General features: G+C 42.5%; 1 protein-coding gene across 1 annotated transcript in view; it reads left to right on the top strand.

The window, feature by feature from the left end:
- Positions 1-23,883, top strand: part of LHFPL6 (LHFPL tetraspan subfamily member 6) — a 250,169-nt gene that overhangs the window by 207,671 nt on the left and 18,615 nt on the right. The window contains exon 3 of the mRNA XM_077484195.1: positions 4,433-4,531. Within this exon, the coding sequence (XP_077340321.1) occupies positions 4,433-4,531 (99 nt within the window). The remainder of the gene's footprint in view (positions 1-4,432; positions 4,532-23,883) is intronic.

Genomic DNA, 23,883 nt, shown 5'->3' with positions numbered 1-23,883 from the left:
CCGGCTGAAAAAATGATATCTGGATGATGCCTGTAGCTGCAGGCATCATTCAGATATGTCCGCTCAAAGTTCATGACGTCATATGACGTACCTTGGGCGGGAAGTGGTTAAAGTGCAACTCCAGGCAAACGCCTAAATACAAAGTTGAAATGAATACTGTAAGGGCTGCTGTTAGAAATCACAGAGCCCCATATAGCCTACCTGACAGGGCCCTCTTTCCTCGGCCGAAAGTGACTAACGACATAGATTTATCAAGCCCACAGCAGCAAAGTAAAGAAAGTCATACGCTTGGGTGGGCATACACATGTATATAATATACATACCTGTGTGTGTGTGTATATATCCCCAGAGAGCCCCTACTTACATCAGGGTCCCCAGAGAGCCCCGCAGAGATTTGGGGCTATAGCCCCAAAAGCCACCCCCTAGCAACGCCACTGCTCAGTATTGTCCTGTAGGATCATGGTGTGTAAAAAAGGGTCTCCAGGGATAAAAAATAAAAATCATCAGGGGTGATTGTCAAAAGCTTGTCTTAAATGGTTGTACAATGTATTATGTTTAGAGAGGAATAGATAGCTAAGTGTCTGTGGAGTCATCAGACCTTACCTAGATGTGGTTGTAGGATACAGTTATTGTTAAATTCATTGGATTTAAAGATGAACTTCAGAAAATATATTTTTTTTTAAATGTTACATTGGTCCAGTTTGGGTACATCTAATTCTTCATAGCTCACATCTGGAGGGGGATCTGGGATGCAGAAATTCACTGTGGTAGCCTGTGGTACATTCAGTCAGCGATGGTCTCTTCTGGTTGCCGTTTAACTACTTCAATACCAGGCACTTACACCCCCTTCCTGCCCAAGCCAATTTTCACCTGTCGCTGTTTAAATGACAACTGTGCCTTCATTGTGCTGGACACTGATGAGGCGGCACTGATGCGCACTGATATGCGGCACTGATAGATGGCATTGATAGGCATCACTGATGGCACTGGCAGGCATTGGGGATGGGCACTAATTGGCAGCTGCCTGGGCACTGCCTGGGCACTGATTGGCATTTCTCTGGTGGTCTAGGGTGGCATACCTGGCATTCCAGTGTAGTGGCAATCCCTGGTGGTCCTGACAGCATCCTGGTGGTCCTTGGTGGGCATCCGAAGGGGGGCTGTGCTGATAAACAATCAGCACAGACCCCCCCCCCCCCCCATCAGGAGAGCAGCCAATCGGCTCTCCTCTACTCGTGTCTGTCAGACGCAAGTGAGGAAAAGCTGATCAATGGCTCTTGCTGTTTACTTCGTGATCAGCCCCCCCTATTCCCACCAGGTTGTGATAATCCCGGTCAGTTTGTGTGGTGGACGGATCATGGTTTTGTAGATGTCCATTCCTTGCTCACCCCGACTAAAATTATCCCTTTTGCAGCCCTCCGGTCATCCCATGATATTCCCCTCAGGGAATTTTATACTTACCTTCAAATTAGGCACTTCCTTCACCAATTGATTGGGCCCCAATCGGCTCCCTACACGCTCTCCCCTTTTGAGAGCCTTTGTAGATCTCGGCCCCACGCTCCAGGGTTGATCTCCCTCATTTATGCAGCTATTTTAACGTCTACAAAGCCGCCACTCCGACCCTATCACCTTCAATGGGAGGCTGACCTAGGTAAACAGCTTGATCCGGAGGACTGGCAGGCCATGACCAGGGCGCTGCCTACATGTTCCAGAAATGTTCTTTTTCTGGAGAATGCGTATAAGGTATTCTATAGGTGGTATTACACCCCTTCGAGGCTGGCGACGTTTATCCCGTCTTGCTCCCCCTTATGTTTCCGTGGATGCTCGTTGGAGGGCACTATGGCTCACATCTGGTGGACCTGCCCCAGGGTGACTAGACTATGGGTCAGAGTATATGCTCTACTCCGTACACTCTTTCATGTGGATATTAGGAGAGACCCTTTTGAGGCCCTCTTGTGGAAACCGATTACAGGACTCCTGCGTCCGGAGCGTCAGCTAGCTGCGCATCTCTTTACTGCAACTAAACTCACAATAGCAAGGGCCTGGAAGACTCCGGTCCTTAGCTATGAGGCTGTTAAGAACTGCATGAATGATATCATGGTGAACGAAAAACTGACGGCGATAACATCAGACACCCATGCTAAATTTCTTCGGGTCTGGCAGCCCTGGGTGGCTTATACCCGCCCATCCAGATTTGATCCGGTACTCCTCTCCCTTTGATCGTTAGATGTCTCCCCCGCTCCAGGGACCCCCCCCGCCCCCCCTCTTCCCTTTCTATTTTTCTCCCCCCCCCCTCTTTATCCCTTTTCTTTCTTTCTGCCCCCTTTCTCTCCTTTTCTTATTTCTCTATTGCTATCTCTTTTCTCATTTCTTTCCTTCTCTTATCATATCTGTCTCGCAATACTTCGTGATCAGCCATCTGATCACGTGGTAAAGAGCCTCTGTCAGAAGCTCTTTACCAAGATCGGTGTAGCGATGTATCAGACTGACACACCACACCACCGATCGCCGTAATGCACGCCTCCATGGGCGCATGAGTCTGTCGTTCTGGAGGGCCATTATATGACGTCCACCCAGAACGAGAGCCGCACCGCCCAGCCGTCATTTGACAGCCGGCGGGCAGGAAGAGGTTAAGCGACTTGCCATCTGTATACTGAACACAGGGGATCACTCACTGAGCACCTCCACCATTCAGGGAACTTCTTGTCATTTTTTTAATGGCTACACGGCATTCTCTGATCAGACTAAGCAGCGATTGTGACATCATCTGCCCCCTTCTCCCTTGTCCAGTGAGAGAATGTGCTTATTTTTATTGAAAAAAACTATTCTCTGAATGTTCAGTGACCCTCTGTGTTCAGTAAACAGGCGGCAATCACTCAGGCCTGATTCACATATATGCAGGTTGCAGTTAGCATATTCCAGATGCATTTTGCGTTTTTCAATACATTTTTTTGATCCATTGAAGTCTATGAAACCAAAAACCAGAAAAACGTCCCTGGCTTTTTCCATAAAATGCACAGGTGTGAACTACATCCATAGGAAACCATGATAAATCAACTAGTCTTGTTCTGCAAAACTGAAAATGTACGCCCCGTACACACGGTCGGACTTTCCGATGGAAAATGTACGATCAGATCTTGTTGTCGGAAAATCCAATTGTGTGTGGGCTCCATCTGACTTTTTCCATCGGAATTTCCGACACACAAAGTTTGAGAGCTGGATCTAAAATTTTCCGACAACAAAATCCGATCATTTAAATTCCGATCATGTGTAGACAATTCTGACGGACAAAGTGCCACGCATGCTCAGAATAAATTATGAGACTAAAGCTATTGGCTACTGCCCTCTTTATAGTCCCGTCATACGTCTTCTACCTCACCGTGTGTCATAGAACACACGGACACTTATGCGACCATGTGTATGCAAAACAAGTTTGAGCCAACATCCGTCTGAGAAAATCAGATGGATTTTGTTGTCGGAATGCCCGACCGTGTGTACAGGGCATAAGACAGCACCAAGAAGAGACCAGTACTGCCTGAATGTAGCACAGGCTACCACAGTGAATTTCAGTCCTCGGGATGTGAGATAAGGAGAATCATGCCGTGTACACACAACCGGTCTTTCCCGCAGACTAGGTCCGACAGTCTTCCCGACGGACTTTCGGCAGACTTCCGACGGACTTGGACACACACAATCACACCAATGTCCGACGGATTTGACCGTGATGACGTATGACTGGACTAGAATAAGGAAGTTCATAGCCAGTAGCCAATAGCTGCCCTAGCATTGGTTTTCGTCCGTCGGACTAGCATACAGACAAATGAATTTTTTGACCGGACTCGAGTCCATTGGAAAGATTTGAAATATGTTCTAAATCTAAACTCTGATTTTTCTACAACAAAGGTCCGATGCAGCCCACACACGATCGAATTGTCTGACGGATTCGTTCCGTCGGACCTTTGCTGTCGAAAAGTCCGGCCGTGTGTACATGGCATTAGATGTAGCCAAAAAATAGATACTTCCTGGGGTTTAGCTTTAAGCAGGTTGAAAAAGTGTCTACACACCTTGCCGTGTTGTCTTTCAGGGCCGGGTCACAGCAGAATCGCACAGGAACGCGTGATTCCTGTGTGTTCCCCTGCAGTGTTATTTCACAGCCCATTCATTTTTAATGCCGCCTTTCCCACACCACATTCTAAAGTGAACTTTTTTTTTCTTAAATTTTAATTGTAAGGTATATTTACATTTATATTTGTCAGTAGATAATTCAACGTGTACAATCTAATTGTATTGTGTGTGACTAGGTGGTTTATACTTACAGATCAAAAGCAACTGCAACTATTGATTTGCTGTAATTTATCCAGAAATAGTTATTTTATCCAAATTAACAGTACTATAAGAAACATACTTATTATGTTTTTGATTTTTTTCTACATAGGGTTGCTGATTGGATCTGGTTGTGCTCTCTATCCTCTGGGCTGGAGCAGTGAGGAAATTCGGCAAACGTGTGGAAACCTCTCAGCACAGTTTGAGTTGGGTAGGTACTGATTTCTCAAGTTGACGTTCGTTAAAATATTGCCAATCTCTTAACTCGACCTGGAATCAATTTGATGGGTAACATTCCACCAGCCTCCTCTAAAATGGCCCCATTGTATAAATTGGATAAGGTGGAAAGGCAGCAGGGTAACCGCTCAGCACAGGACCCGGAAGCTATTGGAAGTCACTATACTAGTGGTGTATCTACTACAGGGATATCCAGCTTCTAGGGGGATCCCACAGGTATGGTATATACTTAGTTGCATTGGTCCAAGCTAGACCATTGTAACTAAGTAAAAAATGACATACCTGGAATTCTTCTTTAACCACTTGACCTCCGGAAGATCTAACCCCTTCATGACCAGGCCATTTTTTGCTATACGGCACTGCCTTATTTTAACTGACAAATGTGCACTGAGGCAACGCTGTACCCAAATAAACTGTATTTTTTTTTTCCCCACAAATAGAGCTTTCTTTTGGCGGTATTTGATTACCATTGTGTCTATTTTTTGTGCTATAAACAAAAAAATTAGTAATGGCAGCAATCAGTGGAACTGCGCTATTGCAGCAGACAGCCAGACACTAATTGACACTTTGTGGGAACCAGTGATCAGTGCTAAAAATATGCACTGTCACTGTACTTTTGACACTGGCTGGGAAGGGGTTAAACATCTGGGGCAACCATATGTGCTTAGGCACTCTTTTTTTGTGTAAGGTGTGTGATGTTTTTACTGAGGGAAGTGATGGAATTTATTCCCTGCTTCGCAGGGAAAGAAAATCCATTACTTCCCCCTGTCAGAATGGAGCTCTACTTTGTGTACATAGGCAAAGCTCTATCCATGTGTGTTTTGCTGATGATCGGTGGGTGCCAGCGGCTATTGGCTGGCACCCACTGATCAGCTTCTGCTGTGGCAAATCACAGCAGAAACAGTGCGCCCCCTACCCAGAAGAGCAGAATCACGTATATACATTGCATCCGGAAAGTATTCACAGCACTTCACTTTTTCCACAGTTTGTTACAGCCTTATTCCAAAATGGATTCAATTAATTATTTTCCTCAAAATTCTACAAACAATACCCCATAATGACAACATAAAAGAAGTTTGTTTTAAATCTTTGCAAATTTATTAAAAATAAAAAACAAAAAATATCCTATGTAAACAAGTATTCCCAGCCTTTGTCTTGACACTCAAAATTGAGCTCAGCTGCATCATGTTTCCGCTGATCATCCTTGAGATGTTTCTACAACTTGGAGTCCACTTGTGGTAAATTCAGTTGATTGGGCATGATTTGGAAAAGCACACACCTGTGTATATATAAGGTCCCGCAGTCAACAGTTCATGTCAGAGCACAGACCAAGCCATGAAGTCCAAGGAATTGTTTCTAGACCTCTGGGATAGGATCGTATTGAGGCACAGATCATGAGAAGGGTACAGAAAACTTTCTGCAGCATTGAAGGTCCCAATGAGCACAGTGGTCTCCATCATCCGTAAATGGAAGAAGTTTAAAACCACCAGGACTGGTGGAGAGGAGAACCTTCCAGAACAACCATCTCTGCAGCGCTCCACCAATCAGGTCTGTATGGTAGAGCGGCTAGGCAGAACCCACTACTCAGCAAAAGGCACATGACAGCCAACCTGGAGTTTGCCAAAAGGCACCTGAAGGAACTTCAGACCATGAGAAACAATTCTCTGGTCTGATGAAACAAAGATTGAACTCTTTGGCCTGAATGGCAAGTGTCATGTCTGAAGGAAACCAGGCACTGATCATCACCTGGCCAATACCATCTCAACAATGAAGCATGTTGGTTGCAGCATTATTCTGTGGGATGTTTTTCAGTGGCAGGAACTGGGAGATTAGTCAGGATCAAGGGAAAGATGAATGCAGCAATGTACAGAGACATCCTTGATGAAAACCTGCTCAGAGTGCTCTGGAGCGAATGTTCGGCTTCCAACAGAACAACAACCCAAAACACACAGCCAAGATAATAAAGAAGAGGCTACAGGACAACTCTGTGAATGTCCTGTGAGTGGCCCAGCCAGAAGCCTAGACTTGAACCCGATTGAACATCTCTGGAGAGATCTGAAAATGGCTGTTCACTGACACTCCCCATCCAACACGATGGAGCTTGAGAGGTCCTACAAAGAAAAATTGGAGAAACTGCCCACAAATAGGTGTGCTAAGCTTGTAGAATCATACTCAAAAAGACTTGAGGCTGTAATTGATGCCAAAGGTGCTTCATCAAAGTATTGAGCAAAGGCTGTGAATAAGTAAAAATCAATACTAAATTGATTAAAGACGAAGTAAACCCTCCCACTCTGATGCTTCTTTTCATTTAGTCTATTATAATAAGTAATTATCAGACTATAGCCACTGTAATCCAGCCCAAATCGCATATTACTTACTGTTTAAAGAAACTTTAAAAAACTTGTTTCCAGGGGTTAGGCAGCGCCATCTTAGGTATTGTTTTCTGAGTCCACACTGGAGTGTATTTCCGCCCTTACATTGAGCACTTCCTGTACTGTTAACCAAGCCTCGTTCTCAATCCAACGTTTCTATGGCAACCCTGCTTCCCTGTTCATAGCTGACTTGTTTTATTTCATAGTATTTACTTGTGCTGCTTATCTGGTGTTTGCCTGTGAGAGCGCTATCAGCTTCAGCTGATAAGAGTGCAGTAATGCTGTCCCATGCTGTGCTTTACACTGCATGTGTCACATGGGGTGTAGGAGGAAGCTCTGAGTGATTATGAAGCCTCCTGGGATATCAGTGGTGTGCCGAAGGTCCTCATAACAGATAAATAAGCACATAGAGAGTGTGCCGTAAATCAGGGGAGATCTGGGCATGCTCAGTGGCGTCATTCTAAAGAACAAAAAGGATTACAATACTAAGCAAGTAAGGAGATATCTACAAGCAGTGTTCATTATGGATTTTTATGCTGATTTACATGGGAAAAAGTTGTGGGGGAGGGTTTACAATCAATTTAAACCAATTCAATTTAAACCGCGCTCCTTCCCTAATAAACATGCAAAAAGTGGTTTCAACTGAGCACCAACATGATAATATAATAATATGTGTATAAAAAGTCCAAATACAAAATATTTGCACTACTGAACTTATTTTGTATAAGTTAAGTAGTGCAAATAGTGAATATTCAAACAATGTATCAAGTCTTTGGACAATGTATCAGCTTCTTCAGATATTGTACACAATCTTCAGATCCCTGCTGAACAGTAGGTACATTTGACTGAAATATCTTCCACAACCATCACCTGTCACACATCCTACTCACCAGACTTCCATGGCCCCTGAAGATGTTGGTGTGTACCAATGAAACCGGTAGGGTGCCTGATTGTTATACGTCATCTCCACTGTTTTTGAAGTGCAGCTGGAACACACCACAGCGATTCCATGCACATGGATTTCTAAGCTGCAAGAATTTGCTATTTTTATCTGTTTTTTTTTTTTGGGGTGGGGGGGGGGAATAAAACTGTGACATACTTCATTATGGAAGCCCTTTCTTTTACATTTTTTTCCCACTAACCATTGGACAACTCCCTTCAAATTGCTTTGTTACTGGGAACATGCTCAAAACGATCTGGATTCATTTTGGTGTGTGTCCTGGGAGTCGGTTAAACGCTGGGATCAACATTGGGATCAACATTGGGATCAACATTGGGATCGTGCACAACTCCTGCTGAATATACCCATATGTGCTTTATGACTACCTGTAATAGGGGTCATGGAAGTCTGGTGAGTAGGATGTGTGACAGGTGATGGTGGTGGAAGATATATCAGTCAAATTTACCTACTGTTCAGCAGGGATTTGAAGATTGTGTACAATATCTGAAGAAGTTGATACATTGTCTGAAGACTTTGATACATTGTTTGAATATTCATTATTTGCACTACTGAACTTATTTTGTGTTTGGACTTTTTATACTCATATTATATTATTATGTTGGTGCTCAATTGAAACCACTTTTTGCATGTTTGCACTTTATTAGGGAATGGAGCGCTCTTTAATCATGTTAGTATTGATTTTTACTTATCCATTTTTCTTTTCTACAACGTGCGCTCCTTACCAACTTTCACCTGTTTAATTATTCTAGTTGCACTAATTATCCTTCCACGCTGCACTGGTTCTGGGGTTTTTAACCCCTCATTCACAAAAGTTGTGAATACGTATGTCATGGGATTTTTTTAATTTTTAATAAATTTGCAAAGATTTCGAACATCTTTCACGTTGTCATTATGGGATATTTTTGTCGAATTTTGTAATACATTTTGGAATAAGGCTGTAACATAAAAATAAAGTGGAAAAAGTGAAGTGCTGTGAATACTTTCCAGATGCACTGTATATGTGATTCAGCACAGCACGGCAGCACCTGTAGCAGGAAATCTGCTATGGGGTGGTTGGCAAGTGGTTATTGGGATTTGAAGATATTTTGAGTGTTTATCAATCTGCATTAATTAGAAAAAAATGGTGATCCTGCCATGAATGTCCTTATTCATGCACTTCCTGTTATGGGGTGAAAATCATCTACAGGTTGTACTTCTGCCTTTTAATTCTCTTGTACACTCCCCTGGAGGAAAGTACAAGCAGCCTTTATTGAAAAGCATGCTGCCAGTGAAGAATAAGGGTATCTTAAATTAGCATGTTGAGTCTCAGCCAGTGATGCCAATCGGGCAGCATTGTTTAGGTGAGAACTGATATGCTCCAACAGACATCAGTGACAGCTCCAGGGCTGCTTATAAAAACTTCCTATCCCCCTGGGTCAATTTTCTTTGCTGGTCTGTGTTAGCTGGCATGCCTTAAAGTGGTTGTAAACCCTCTCATATACCAAGTGAAGTAAATAGATTTGGATGATACACAGAGATGAAACAAATCCTACTACATAAGTTTTACTTGTTTATATGCAGTCTTCTCTTGTCTACAACCCTTCAAAAGAGTTGCGATAAAGTCCTTCTGCATCTGTGAGGAGTACATAGAAGGGGGTGGAGAGCTGCACCCCCCCCCCCCCCCCCACATACCACATAGGCAGAGGAACAAAGGAACATGCAGAGCTGAATAAACAAGGCTTGTCTCCCTCCCCGTCACAATTTGTTTTCTCATTTTTTTCTCATATGTCGGGAAACCTTTTCAAAAGTGACACATGCTGAAAACAGAGGAATGAAGCACCATAGAGAAACAACACTTAGAGCTTTGGAGAGAGACAAGTAAACACTACAGATATATGCGCTTAGTTCAAAATGTAATTTTAAAGGGGTTTACAACCACTTTAAAATTAACTTTTACCCAGATCACACACTAAATTATTTACATATTTTGAACAGTCAATAAAAGCAGTTTGCTACAAGTCCTCAACCAATCTTAGCTTTTTTTATGGAGAGCAGATCTTGGAGGCTGCCAACCGTTTAATGTAAACACACAGCAGGTTTTTCTAAGCTGTTCAAAATAGATTTAAGGGACATTGTTGTGATCTTTGGGGAGCTTTGAGAATGAATAACTTCACATTAACCACTTAAGGACCAGGCCTCTTTTTCAGACTCGGTGTTTACATGTTTAAAACAGTTTTTTTTGCTAGAAAATTACTTAGAACCCCAAACATTATATATATATATTTTTTCTAGCACCCTAGAGAATAAAATGACAGTCAGTGCAATACTTTTTTCACACCGTATTTGCGCAGCGGTCTTACAAGTGCACATTTTTTTGCAAAAATTAACTTTTTTGAATAAAAAAATAAGACACCAGTAAAATTAGCCCAATTCTTTTTTATATTGTGAAAGATAATGTTACGCCGAGTAAATTGATACCCAACATGTCATGCTTCAAAATTGCGCCCCGCTCGTGGAATGGCATCAAACTTTTACCCTCAAAAATCTCCATAAGCGACATTTAAAAAATTCTACAGGTTGCATGTTTTGCGTTGTAATAGAAAAAAGCATGACAGGTCTTCTTAAATATGAGATCTGTGGTCAAAAAGTCTCAGATCTCATATTTGGACTTCAATGCAATAAAAAAAAAAATATGTAATTTGAAAAAATGACATTGAAAAAATGTTCCTTTAAGAGGTATTGGCGGAAGTGACGTTTTGACGTCGCTTCCACCCTCCTGTGGTATAGAGTCGAGTGGGGGCCATCTTAACCTCACTCGTCTCCATACCCAGCAGTGTGAACGACCCGATCGCCTCCGCCGCTACCGACGGCTCCGGTAAGCGGCGGAGGGCACAGGGGAGGGGCGGTGGCCCCTCTCCCGCCTCCTATAATGGGTATCTCGCTGCGGACCCGCCGCAGAGACCACAATTATCATAAACACGACCGCCTCCTGTAAAGATGGATATCTCAGTTATGGCAGCAGCTGCTGCCGTTACCGAGATATCCCTCTTCAAAGTGTCGATGTACAGGAGGTGGTCGGTAAGTGGTAAAAGAAGATGTCTCATGAGCAATATTATTATTATTATTATTCACTATTTATATAGTGTCAAAAGTTTACGCAGTGCTTTACAATGTAGAGGGGGGACAGCACAATTACAGTACAATACAGAAGAGCCCTGCTCGTAGAGCTTACATTCTAAAGGGAGGGGGTGGTGGTACAAAAGATAATAGATGCGGGGAATGATTTGATGGGGTTGTTTGGTGGGTGTGGGATAGACTTCCCTGAATAAGTGAGTTTTCAGGGATCTCCTAAAGACGAACAGGTTAGGGGCTGATCAGATATACGGGGGCAGGGAATTCCAGAGGATGGGAGAGGCTCTGGAGAAGTCCTGAAGACGAGCAAGAGAGGAGGTAATAAGGGAGCTAGAGAGCAGGAGGTCTTGTGAGAAGCAGAGGGGATGATTTGGGCAGATGAGGTTGGTGATGTAGCTGGGGAGAGGTTGTGGATGGCCTTGTATGCTGTGGTTAGCGTTTTGAATTTTATACAATGAGGTTGGTGATGTAGCTGAGGGAGATGTTGTGGATGGCCTTGTATGCTGTGGTTAGCATTTTGAATTTTATACAGTGGGGTAGGGGAAGCCAATTAGGGATTGGCAGAGAGGGTCAGCAGTCACAGATTGATTAGTGAGGTGTATTAGTCTAGCAGCAGCATTCATAATAGACTGAAAGGAGGATAGCTTGCGTAAGGGTAGGCCATTAAAGGAAAGAGTTGCAGTAGTCAAGGCGGGAAATAATCAAGGATTGAATAAGTTGGTTTTGGTATCATTAGTCAGCAAGGAATTATGGAGCTGTTGCGGAGGTTAAGGCATCCAAATTTAGCCAGTGATTCGATGTGGGGGCAGAAGGAGAGGTCAGAGTCAAGAATTACACCCAGCACCCTGGCATGTGTGGAGGGACCAATGGTTGTGCTGTGCATCTTAATGGTAAAGTCATGGGGGGGGGGACCGGGAAGGAGGACATATTACAAGCTCAGTTTTAGAAAGATTGAGTTTAAGAAAGTGGTGTGACATTCATACCGAGATGTCGTTCAGTTAGTTTGAGATCCGTGAGGAGATCGAGGGAGTGAGTTCAGGAGTGGAGAGATAGATCTGGGTGTCATCGGTGTAGAGGGGGTATTGGAAGCCATGGGAGGATATCAACTGTCCCAGGGAAGAGGTATAGATCGAGAATAGGAGGGGCCCAAGGACAGAGCCTTGGGGTACCCCAACAGAGAGAGGAAGAGGAGTAGAGGAGATGAAGTTGTAAGTGACACTGAAAGTGCGCTGAGATAGGTAGGAGAACCAGGATAAAGCAGAATCAAGGGAGGGAGTGTAGTTTTACTGAGGAGGAGCAGGTGGTCAACTGTGTCGAAGGCAGCAGAGAGGTCTAAGAGTATGAGTATGGAGTAATGGCCATTGTTTTTAGCAGTTAGTAGGTCATTGGTGAGTTTTAATAGGGAAGTTTCAGTAGAATGTCGTGGACGGAAGCCGGACTGTAGGGGGTCGAGAAGGTAGTTGTCCTTGAGATAGCGACTCATTCGGTCATGGACAAGGCGTTCGATGAGCTTGGAGTCAAACAGGAGCAGGGAGATGGGTCTTAAGTTATTCAAACATTTGGGGTCTAGTGAAGGTTTTTTAAGTATGGAGGTAGCCAGTGCATGCTTGAGCAGGGAAGGAAAGGTGCCGGAGGAGAGGGAGAGGTTGAAGATGTGAGTTATGGAGTTTAAGATACAGTGGGAAGGTGGTAGCAGTAATTGTCAGGGGACAGGGTCCAGGGGACAGGTGGTGATGTGGGCCATGGAGAGGAGTTTATTAACTTCATCTGTGTTAACTGGGCAAAGGAGGGGAGTATTGAGTGTGGTGTTGGACCTGATGTGTTGGGTAGGGGAGGAAGTTGAATGCTGGATTTCTCCTTGCGAATGGTGTTGATTTTGCTTTTGAAATGGTTGGCAATCTGTTGAGCGGTAAGCAAGTTGGTGGGTGGGGGCAGTGGGGGGGTGAAGTAAGGAATTAACGGTAGAAAAGAGTGTTGTAGTAGTTTTTTTTTAGCAGTGTGGAGGCAGGAGTTGTATTTGAGAAGGGCAGATTTGTAGAGGGTAAAGTCTTACAGGGACTTAGATTTACACCATGCTCGCTCAAGAGCATGTCTTCTTCTCTTGAGACTTCTGGTGTCATCTGTTTGCCAGGGTTGTGGCAGATGGGGCCTGGTTCTGTGTGTAGAAAGAGGAGCAAGTACTAGGGAGAATGACAGCATGTTGTTGTAGATGGAAGTGGTTAGGTCTGGGCAGGACAGGGGTGCTATTTTGCTGTAAAGGCCATCAGTAGCAGCATGAAGAAGGGAAGGGTTAAGGTTGCAAAGGTTTCTGCGGGTAGTGGTTTGTGGGTTGACAGCATGGGAGGTAGGAGACAAGGAGAGCGTGAAATGGATAATGTTGTGATCAGAGAGAGGAAAGAGGGTGTTAGAAAGGGTTGCAGGGAGTGCAGTGATGGGAGAATACGAGGTTGAGAGTATTGCCATTGGAGTGAGTGGTGGTTTGTGTCCATTGTGTTAGGTTAAAAGAGGAGGTTAGGTTGAGCAGTTGAGAAGTGGTTGCAGTATTAACATTGATTGGAATGTTAAAGTCACCTAGGATGATGGCAGATATTTCAGAGAAGAGAAAGTAGGGTAGCTATGCAGAGATGTCATCCAGAAAGTGTGACACTGGTCCAGGAGGCCAATAAATGACTGCGGCCTTCAGAGCAATGAAAGACAAATGCTGCTTTTTACATTTTAGAAATACCCATGTTTGCTTTTATGAAAAAATGCTAAATGAATGTAGAGGGAATCTTTTTTCTCTCAAATTACTGCCCATCTGTTCCTCCCAGGCTAGAAGCCCAATTTGTGGGTGTTCCAATTGTGGAGCTCAGGCAAAGCTTGATTGCTTCTATCCCCACTGCTGTGAGCACACCTCCCTCTGCGTGGGTTATAACCCGGTGCTGGAAACAAGTGCTGTCAATCAACACTAATTATTCATCTCTTTCAAAACGGTGTAGTTGAACCATGGTGGGTTTAGGGATCACCCTTTCCTGTCAACCATTTTAGAACATTTTAAAATAAGACAAAATGCTACATGCACTTTGTCCCCTGGGGAAAAGGATGAAAAAAATGCATTTACAGTGACAATTTTTGTTTACCAGCACCTAGGAAAAAGGGGAGGGATTACAGGCCGATAGACACAGACTGTAAAGAGGTTACTATAGGCACCAATAAATAGTTCAATATGGAATTAATTGATTTAATTACTATATTTTATTTTGTTATGGGTATTAAATTCAATAATATACCATAAATATGTAATTAATTTAGTTAAAACCAAGTGCAATTCATAAAGAGTATCCATACAAATAGACAATACATGTACCATAGACAAATAACTTACAGGACACGCATAAATAACATTTACAACCATACACAAAAAAACGCAGGTCCGGATCAGTTGCTATGGACTACTGTAACCATTGATTAAATATCATAAATATAGGTAATCTAGGTAAACCTTATTCAGAATTCCCACTTAGTCTCTATACAGTTACCCAGTAGTCTACAGCAAGCTAAGAGGGGGGGGGGGGGGTGAAATAGAAAAGCAAAGTGTTGTTCAATTAGCCTGAATTGAAATTGGGTACTATTATTTCAGGCTGAGGTTGGATGGTTAATACGGAATATCCACATCAGTTTTAATGTATATAAATAAGGTACAGTTCATTTAACACTGGCATTCATTAGCTCAAACTCCGATCGAGTATACCATGGGCTTTAGCCGCACCTAGACAGGTCAGGGGGGCTTGGTTTTAAGCTCTTGCTGCTTGTTAAGAATATGTACAGTAAATATTGTTCATAGCCCAGGCACAGGTACATGTTAAAGGGTTATTTCCTCTTTTCAGAAAGAATGAAATGGTGAACCCTACACCCTCTCCCCTGATCCTTGGGCTGTCGGTGCCCACACAGCCGGTGTAGCAGTTCGGTGATTTGAGTTCCCTGCTCCTCTCCCCTTCTCTCTCTGCAGACCTTCCACAATGGAGCATAGCGATTCTCTGTGCCAGTGCTGGCCAAAAGGATCGCTGTTATCTGCTCTGGTGTATGAACCCAGCAAACTTTTTTTTCTTTTTTTCAATAGAGTGGGGTAGTTGAGCCAGTGTCCAGCTGGACATCTCTCAACCCAAATGGTTGCTGGTGGCCTGTAGATCAAAGGCCCATCAGTTCATTATCAGTAGACAAGATCAATGACCTGTTTCTAAAGACATTTGCCCTTAGTATATGCACCTTTTATTCAGTCATTACATAAGTGGTCAGAGACGTTTTCAGATTCCACTAAATATGTTTTTGGTTCCTCCTTATTTTTAAACTACATTTCTTAAAAATCATAATTATTTAATGATTGTCTCTTTAATGCATTTTGACTTCAGGCAGTTCTTTGACTTTTTTTGTTTTTTTTTTTAACACCAGCAGTCTATAAATATCATTTCTCAGGAGGAATTTCATGCCGTCTCCCATACCTGTTTCTTTATTTTGACTGAACTTCATATTCGCTAATCACTTTGCTTTGATTTTTTTGTGTTACGTTTGAATGATCTCCCTGGAGCCTGTGATGAACATTAATTAATTCATCTAGGAGATGAAGACTCTGGGGGTTCATTTAAATAATTGTCGCTTGTATATAAATATTCAAGAACATGTTAGAGAGATATACATCTACACAGTGCTGTAAACAAAGTAAAAAACTTTTGTTTAGGGAATATATATATTTATAAATATATATATATATATATATATATATATATATATAATATATATATATATACACTTGTATCACATGTCGTAAATTATGATGTTTATATCACCATATTGCATACATAAATTCATAAGCTTATACAACTGGTTAGCAAAGCATAAAGCTAAATCTTGATAAGAGTGGGAGCCCACTGTAAAAGAGCTTACACTTTAGAGCTGGGATATGCAATTAGCAGACCTCCAGCTGTTGCAGAACTACAAGTCCCATGAGGCATAGCAAGAGTCTGACAGCCACAAGCATAACACCCAGAGGCAGAGGCATGATGGGACTTGTAGTTTTGCAACAGCTGGAGATCCACTAATTGCATATCCCTGCTCTAGAGTAATAACAAGAACTTGAAGCTATTATACTTACATAACATTTATACTTATACTTTCTCAACATAGCCTTCAATCTTAAAGTTTATGTCCAGACAAAACTTATTTTGGGATAGGGTAGGGAAGGATCCAATAGCCTGTTGGGTTCTACTGCTATTCTGGACTCTGTATACACATGCACCTAATATAAAAGACAGAGAATGAGCACTCCTCTTGTAAAGATATTGTTGAATAAGTTGTAGGCTTTTTGTAGAGTTTTTCTGACTTGTTTTTACTTTTGTTGAGTTGAAGTACTGTAACTGTAAAAGACATTTGAGATTTGGCTGGCAATGCTCGTCTTTCCTCCTATCTAATTGCTGAATGTTATCTCTAACTCGCTGATGGGCGCCAGATTTTTTTTAGCAACAACACCATGAAGGCTAATTGACTGAGCTTGGCTACATACAGTAAGTGAGACCCAAATCTGCTGGCTGAAACTCAGGAAGATGGAAACCATTTCATGATCATTGTAATATACTTAATGCTAGTATCCTTCTTTATGCTCAACTCCAGGCAGGTCTTAAAAACACCAACAAATTTAGAAATGCATTATCAATCAATAAATGTAATGTTAAGTGAACCTTGGGTAAATACAGGAATTTTATTTTATGCTCATTGGGAGAGGGAGGGACAGTACCAGTCAACTGTACCTCATGAACTGACAAGAGGAGAGAGCAGACAGATGACTTCATTTAGTTTGTTGCTGTTCCTTCGCTGTCCATTCAGACTAGGGTCAAGGAAATGACTTAAAACATTTTTTTTTATAGGGGCTATTAGAAGGTAAAGCGTATTGAAAAAAGTCTTCCAGGCCCAGGTAATGCCATCGCCAGTGGCAGTCAGACCTCGTGTATTTCCTAATCCCAGCAGTGTGGAACTGATTCCTAGCTCCTCTATTCTGGTGTGCTTTAGCACAGAGGCATAGCTTTGCTCAAAGGCTTGTTCTCAGCCATAAGCCACACTGAAATTTTTTTGCTAGAACAGAGTGTGGATGGTCTCACTGCTGAGGTCTCAAAAACATATTAGAAGCTGGTAGACACTCCCCTTTAGGGGTGCAACAGATCAAAAAACTCACGGATCGGATTGTTCCTCGGATCAGAGTCACAGATTGGATCATTTTTCAGATCAGCAAATAATAATTGAATTTGCAAAAACCTGTGAAAATTCCACCGCCATATAGTCCCCACTGTAATATCCACAATCTCCCTACTGTAATATACGTCTCCTCCACTGTAATATCCACGTCATCTCCCCCACTGTAATATTGGCTGAGTATGGCTGGGTAAGGCTGAGCATGGCTGGGTATGGCTGGGTATCGCCGTGTATGGCTGGGTGTTACTGAGTATTGCAGAGTATGGCTGGGTATTGCAGAGAATGGCTGGGTATCACCGAGTATGGCAGAGTATGGCAGAGTATGGCAGGGTATTGGCAGAGTATTGGCAGGGTATTGACAGGGTATTGTTAGGGTATGGCAGAGTATTGGCAGGGTATGGCAGAGTATGGCTGGGTATGGCAGAGTATTGGCAGGGTATGGCAGAGTATTGGCAGGGTATGGCAGAATATTGGCAGGGTATTGCAGAATATTGGCAGAGTATGGAGGGATGGCTGTGACTCCAATTGTCACAGAGCAGCGCTATGGGCACTACAGATCCAGCCCACATCGCTGCTGCCATCTGATCTCTCCCCTCCACTGTACAGATTGGTAGAGAGGAACCATTTGACGAAGCGATTACATTGTAAACAGCCGCTGGGTGTACAAAGATGGCCGCCACTCCGGAGCTAGGCCGAAACCGTGGCCTTTCCTAAGCCCGAGGCTGCAGAGCGCTCCGCGGATCGTGGCGTGCGCCGATCTGAACAGGGTGAACTCTCCCCCACCCCTCTCTTCAACTCCCCCGAGCAGTTGAAAGTGTAGGAGCATTTCTTTCACTCCCAAAATATGGACATTGCTGAATGGTGGAGTATTGACAGTAGTTCTATGTGGAAGTATTCTTTTTATGAAGAAACACCTTTCCTTCTCCTTTTTATGTGTTTATAATTGGATTTGTGTAATAAAAATATGATTTTTTCTACAGCTTACCTGTAAAATCCTTTTCTTGGAGTACATCACTGGACACAGCGCTGGTTATTATAATTAAAACTACTTGGGTTATACGAAACCTATAGGTGAATGGACGCTGGTAGATCAATCAAACAAGAAGTCCTCCCTCATATAACCCCTCCTACACAGGAAGCCCATAAGTTTTGTAGCAAGCAATAAATTCCCAAGAAGAGGGGAGGGACCACTGTGTCCTGTGATGTACCCCACGAAAAGGATTTTACAGGTAAGCTATAGAAAAAATCCTATTTTCTTTAAATGTTGATAAAAATCGCTGATTGCTGCCATTTAAGAAAAAATATATATGTATTAATAAAAAATGGCATAAAACTATCCCCTATTTTGTAAACGTTATAACTTTCGCGCAAACCAATCAATATACGCTTATTGCGATTTTTTTTTTACCAAAAATATGTGGAAGAATACGTATCGGCCTAAACTGAGGAAAAAAATTGTTTTTTATATATATTTTTGGGGGATATTTATTATAAAAAAATATATAATATAATAATAATAAAAAAAATGTGTTTTTTTTTCATAGCGCAAAAAATAAAAACTGCAGGGGTGATCAAATACCACCAAAAGAAAGCTCTATTTGTGGGAAAAAAAGGACATCAATTTTGTTTGGGAGCCACATCGCGCGACCGCGCAATTGTCAGTTAAAGCAACGCAGTGCCGAATCACAAAAAGTGCTCTGGTCAGGAAGGGGGTAAAATCTTCCGGGGCTGAAGTGGTTAAGCAAAAAAAATGGATGAGGACCCAACATCACCTTATGATGTGAGACCAAGATTGGCTCCTTGCATGAAAGAGTCGCCAATTTTGACACTCCACTTAGTGAAGTGATAACAACCTTCCGAGTTAAAAGGACCAACAGAATCCCCCGATTGGTTCAAAAAGTGGCCTTTGCAAGGACAGTCAAGATCAAATTCAAGTCCCAAGGACACAGGTATGGATAGGGACGAACTCTGACCCTTACTTATGGCCAAGTCCTTTCCTCTGCCAATGGGAGAAAGAAAAAGAAAATCTCCCACTCTCATATTTTTGTGGGTGCCACTTCCTGGCTTCACCCCAGGCAAAAAAATATTTTCAAGTCCTGTAATTGAGTTGTTACTACCTCACGGATTCTTCACAAAAGATGGCAGAATCTGAAACAGGGAAAAAACATAAAATAAAAGAGAACCGGACCTTAAGGTGTTAACAGTACATCTACCCCTATTGGCAGTGGGACTCACCTGTTCCAAACTGTTGTAGAACTTGGATTCTAGTAGATTCCCCCGCAGAGTTCCCCCTGCCACTATTCTATCCATGGAATATGTATTGGCCATAGAGACAACATTTGTACTGACCCAGACAGAATGTGGTTCACCTCCCCGAGTCGCATGGTCTCTGGTGCTGCCCTGGTGGTTGATATATATGTCTGCAGAGACATTTGTGGATTGAACATACAACTGGTTTGCCCCATAATCCAGAGCAAGGTATACTGGCCAAAAATTCCAAGCTATTGATGGACAGTATTCTCTCCTGTGCATACCAAGCCCACTGAACTGTAGCCAGCCTCAAATCAACTTAGAGAGACTCGCATCAGTGATTATTAATTTCCAAATTCCTGAAAAGGAAGAATATCAACCACCAGTTTTTGCTCTGCAGCACCCCGGAAAGAGACCCCTCCGGCAATCCAGGGTCTGGATATTCAAGTTCTGGACAGAGAGAATGAACCTCTACCAAGACCTGGAGTAGGGCTGTATGTATGGAATGTGCTTTGACCTAAACAAGGCTTCCTCCTGTATAAATATATCAAAGGAACCTCTGGAATCGACTGCTTCCTGAGCAAAGATTATTGAGGTAATGAGTATTCAGGTGTCTTCAGCAAGCACAGCACTGAGGCTAAATGCATTGAGAACCCTCCAGAGCTGTGGCCAACCCAAAGGGAAGATTCACAAAAAAAAAAAAAACAGCTTTCCACTGCAAATACAGAAATGAAAACAAACCGCCACATGAAGATGTCCATTTACAGATCGTTTATGGACCCCGAAATTTACCTCTTGCAGGGAGGTCATCACTAAACAGATCTAGCCTATCTGGAAACAGAAGGCTGCAGTGGCTTGAGATCTTAACCGGTTCCCGACCAGCTCGTGTACATATACTGCGGCACAATGGCAACACTGCGCGAAACCCCAGCACGGCGGGGGACCCGATGCGCATGGCCGGCGGGTCATGATCGGCCATGCTCAATCGTGTGCACAAGCACCAGCATGGGGATTTGTGTGTGTAAAAACACAAATTCCTGTGCTGTCAGAGGAGAGGAGACATCTTGTTTGTTCCTAGTATGTAGGAACAGCAAAATGTCTCCTGTCCTACTCAGTCCTATCCCCATACAGTTAGAATACACTGAGGGAACACACATTTAACCCCTTGATTGCCCACTAGTGTTAACCACATACCTGCCAGTGACATTTACACAGTAATCAGTGCATTTTTATAGCACTGATCGCTGTATAAATGTCAATGGTCCCAAAAATATGTAAAAAGCGTCCAATCCGTCCGCCGCAATGTCGCATTTCCGCTAAAAAAATTGCAGATCACCCCCATTGCTAGTAAAAATAATAATAATAATGCCATAAAAATGCCATACATCTTTCCCATAGTTTGTAGACGCTATAACTTTTGCGCAAACCAATCAATATACACGTATTGTGTCTTTTTTGACCAAATATATGTAGAAGAATACAGTACCTTGTAAAAGTATTCACCCTCCTTGGCTTTTTACCTATTTTGTTACATTACAGCCTTTAGTTCAGTGTTTTTTTTTAATCTGAATTATATGTTATAGATCAGAACGCAATAGTTAGGGAAAAGTTGGTGAAGTAAGATTAGAAATATATATATATATATATATATATATATATATAAAACTATTTTTCTGAAATAAAAAACTGATAATTGGCATATGCGTATGCATTCACCCTCTTTGTTATGAAGCCCATAAAAAGCTCTGGTGCAACAAATGACCTTCAGAAGTCACATAATTAGTGAAATGATGTCCACCTGTGTGCAATCTAAGTGTCACATGATCTGTCCTTACATATGCAGACCTTTTTGAAAGGCCCCAGGGGCTGCAACGCCTAAGCAAGAGGCATCACTAACCAAACACTGCCATGAATACCAAGGAACTGTCCAAACAAATAAGGGACAATGTTGTTGAGATGTACAAGTCAGGGTTAGTTTATAAAAAAAATCCAAATCTTTGATGATCCTAAGGAGCACCATCAAATCTATCATAACCAAATGGAAATAACATGGCTGGCACAACAGTAAACCTGCCAAGAGACGGCCGCACACTAAAACTCACAGACCGGGCAAGGAGGGCATTAATCACAGAGACCGAAGGTAAGCCTGGAGGAGCTGCAGAGTTCCACAGCAGAGACTGGGGTATCTGTACATAGGACGAGAATAAGCCGTACTCTCCATAGAGTTGGGCTTTCTGGCAGAGTGGCCAGCCAGAAGAAAGCCATTACTTTCAGCAAATAACAAAATGGCACGTTTTGAGTTTGTGAAAAGGCATGTGGGAAATTCTCAAAATGTATAGAGGAAGGTGCTCTGGTCTGATGAGACTAAAATGTAACTTTTTGACCTTAAAAGAAAACGCTACATCTGGTGCAATCCCAACACATCACATCACCCAAAGAACCCCATCCAGCAGTCGGGACTGGAAAACTGTTCAGAGTTGAGGGAAAGATGAATGGTGCTAAATACAGGGATATTCTTGAGCAAAACCTGTACTACCTTCCAGCAGGACAATGACCCCAAACACACTGCTAAAGTATAAACACTTGAATGGTTTAAGGGGAAACATGTAAATGTGTTGAAATGGCCTAGTCAATTTTCTAATAGAAAATCTGGGGTCAGACTTAAAGATTGCTGTTCACAAGCGCAAACCATCCAACTTGAAGGAGCTGGAGCAGTTATGCAAGGAGGAATGGGCAAAAATGCCAGTGGTAAGATGTGGCAAGCTCATAGAGACTTATCCAAAGAGACTTGGAGCTGTGATAGCCACAAAAGGTGGCTCTACAAAGTATTGACTTTAGGGGGGTGAAGAGTCATGCACATTGACTTTTTCTGTTATTTAGTCCTATTTGTTGTTTGCTTCACAATAATAAAAAAAAAACATCTTCAAAGTTGTGGGCATGTTCTGTAAATTAAATGATGCAAATCCTCAAACAATCCATGTTAATTCCAGGTTGAGACAAAAAAAAAACACAAAAAATGCCAAGGGGGTGTATATATTGGCCTTGAAGAAATTAGTTTTTTAAAAACGTTTTTGGGGATATTTATTATAGCAAAAAGTAAAAAATATTGTTTTTCTTTCAAAATTGTCACTCTTTTCTTGTGTATAGCACAAAAAATAAAAACCGCAGAGGTGATCCAATAGCACCAAAAGAAAGCTCTATTTGTGGGAGAAAAAACACGCAAATTTTGTTTGGGTACAGCATTGCATGACTGCACAATTACCAGTTAAAGCGATGCAGTGCCAAATTGTAAAAAGTGCTCTGGTCAGGAAAGAGGTAAAACATTGCGGGGCTGAAGTTATTAAGATAGAGCTCATGTCCCTATTTGGATGTGGAACTGCTACCATTTAATTGTCTCACAATAATGAACCCATAACTTTTGCTCCAAGAACAAATGCAAGGCAAAAGACTGAGTGCTCTGTAGCAGACCTAGACAATCCCAAGAGATGCACTTAACCTACCAGGTTTCTGCTGGCTAAAGATGGAACAAACCACCTCAGACTGCCCTAAGATCTTCTGGCCTGAGATACTCCCAAAACACAGCTGCCTCAGATGCCTCCCCAAAGCTTACAGCATCTGGTATTCCCAGGCTATTCTATATACTAACCAGGCTTGATGCTGCTTAGGCTTCGATCAACCAAGACCAGGCATGAGCAAGGGGATGCAGCCGCAGTCTGCTGAAAAATGAATGCGACAGGAAACACTGCAATGCCAAATACCACAGTGGCTCAGATGCACCTGACACCACTGTCCATAGGGAGATATGGACACCGCCAGATCCCCGAACCTGAGAGCGGTGCCCCTGCCTCCCACGGCTGTCTCTCCTTTCTGAAACCATTTAACTGGTATAACAGGTAAATAATGCGGCAACTATATTAGCCAACCTAATATACAGTCCTCCAAGGATGCAGGCCTAAAACAATGTTGGTTTACCTCTATACAACCCCTTAGGTCTGCAAGTACCCAAGTATGCAAGTGCCTCGGTATGCAAACATGCAGGTATACAAGTATTCTTGCCATTCATGCATTTATGTATGCAGTACAAGGTCAATAAGCACACACGCATGTACCCCCAGGCAAACAAGCACATATGCATGTAGTCCCAGGCAAACAAGCACATAAGCATGTAGTCCTAGGCAAATAAGCACATAAGCATGTAGTCCTAGGCAAATAAGCACATATGTATGTAGTCCCAGGAAAACAAGTACATACGTATACAGCTTAATGTAAATAAACATACGTATGCAGTACAAATGAAAACATGGCAGCATGTGTATAAGCAATATACATCAACGAAGCATGAGTTTATGGATGCATGTAAGCATGTGCTTATGCAACTAGGCATTTAGGCAAAATCTGAAAGCGTGAATCCCT

This window comes from Lithobates pipiens, unplaced genomic scaffold (genome assembly GCF_037356315.1).
Source record: "Lithobates pipiens isolate NorthernLeopardFrog02 unplaced genomic scaffold, aLitPip1_a1.2 Scaffold_16, whole genome shotgun sequence".
Classification (NCBI taxonomy): Eukaryota; Metazoa; Chordata; class Amphibia; order Anura; family Ranidae; genus Lithobates; species Lithobates pipiens.
The sequence above is the reverse complement of the archived record's forward strand: the minus strand, read 5'-3'. Positions and strand labels throughout refer to the sequence as shown.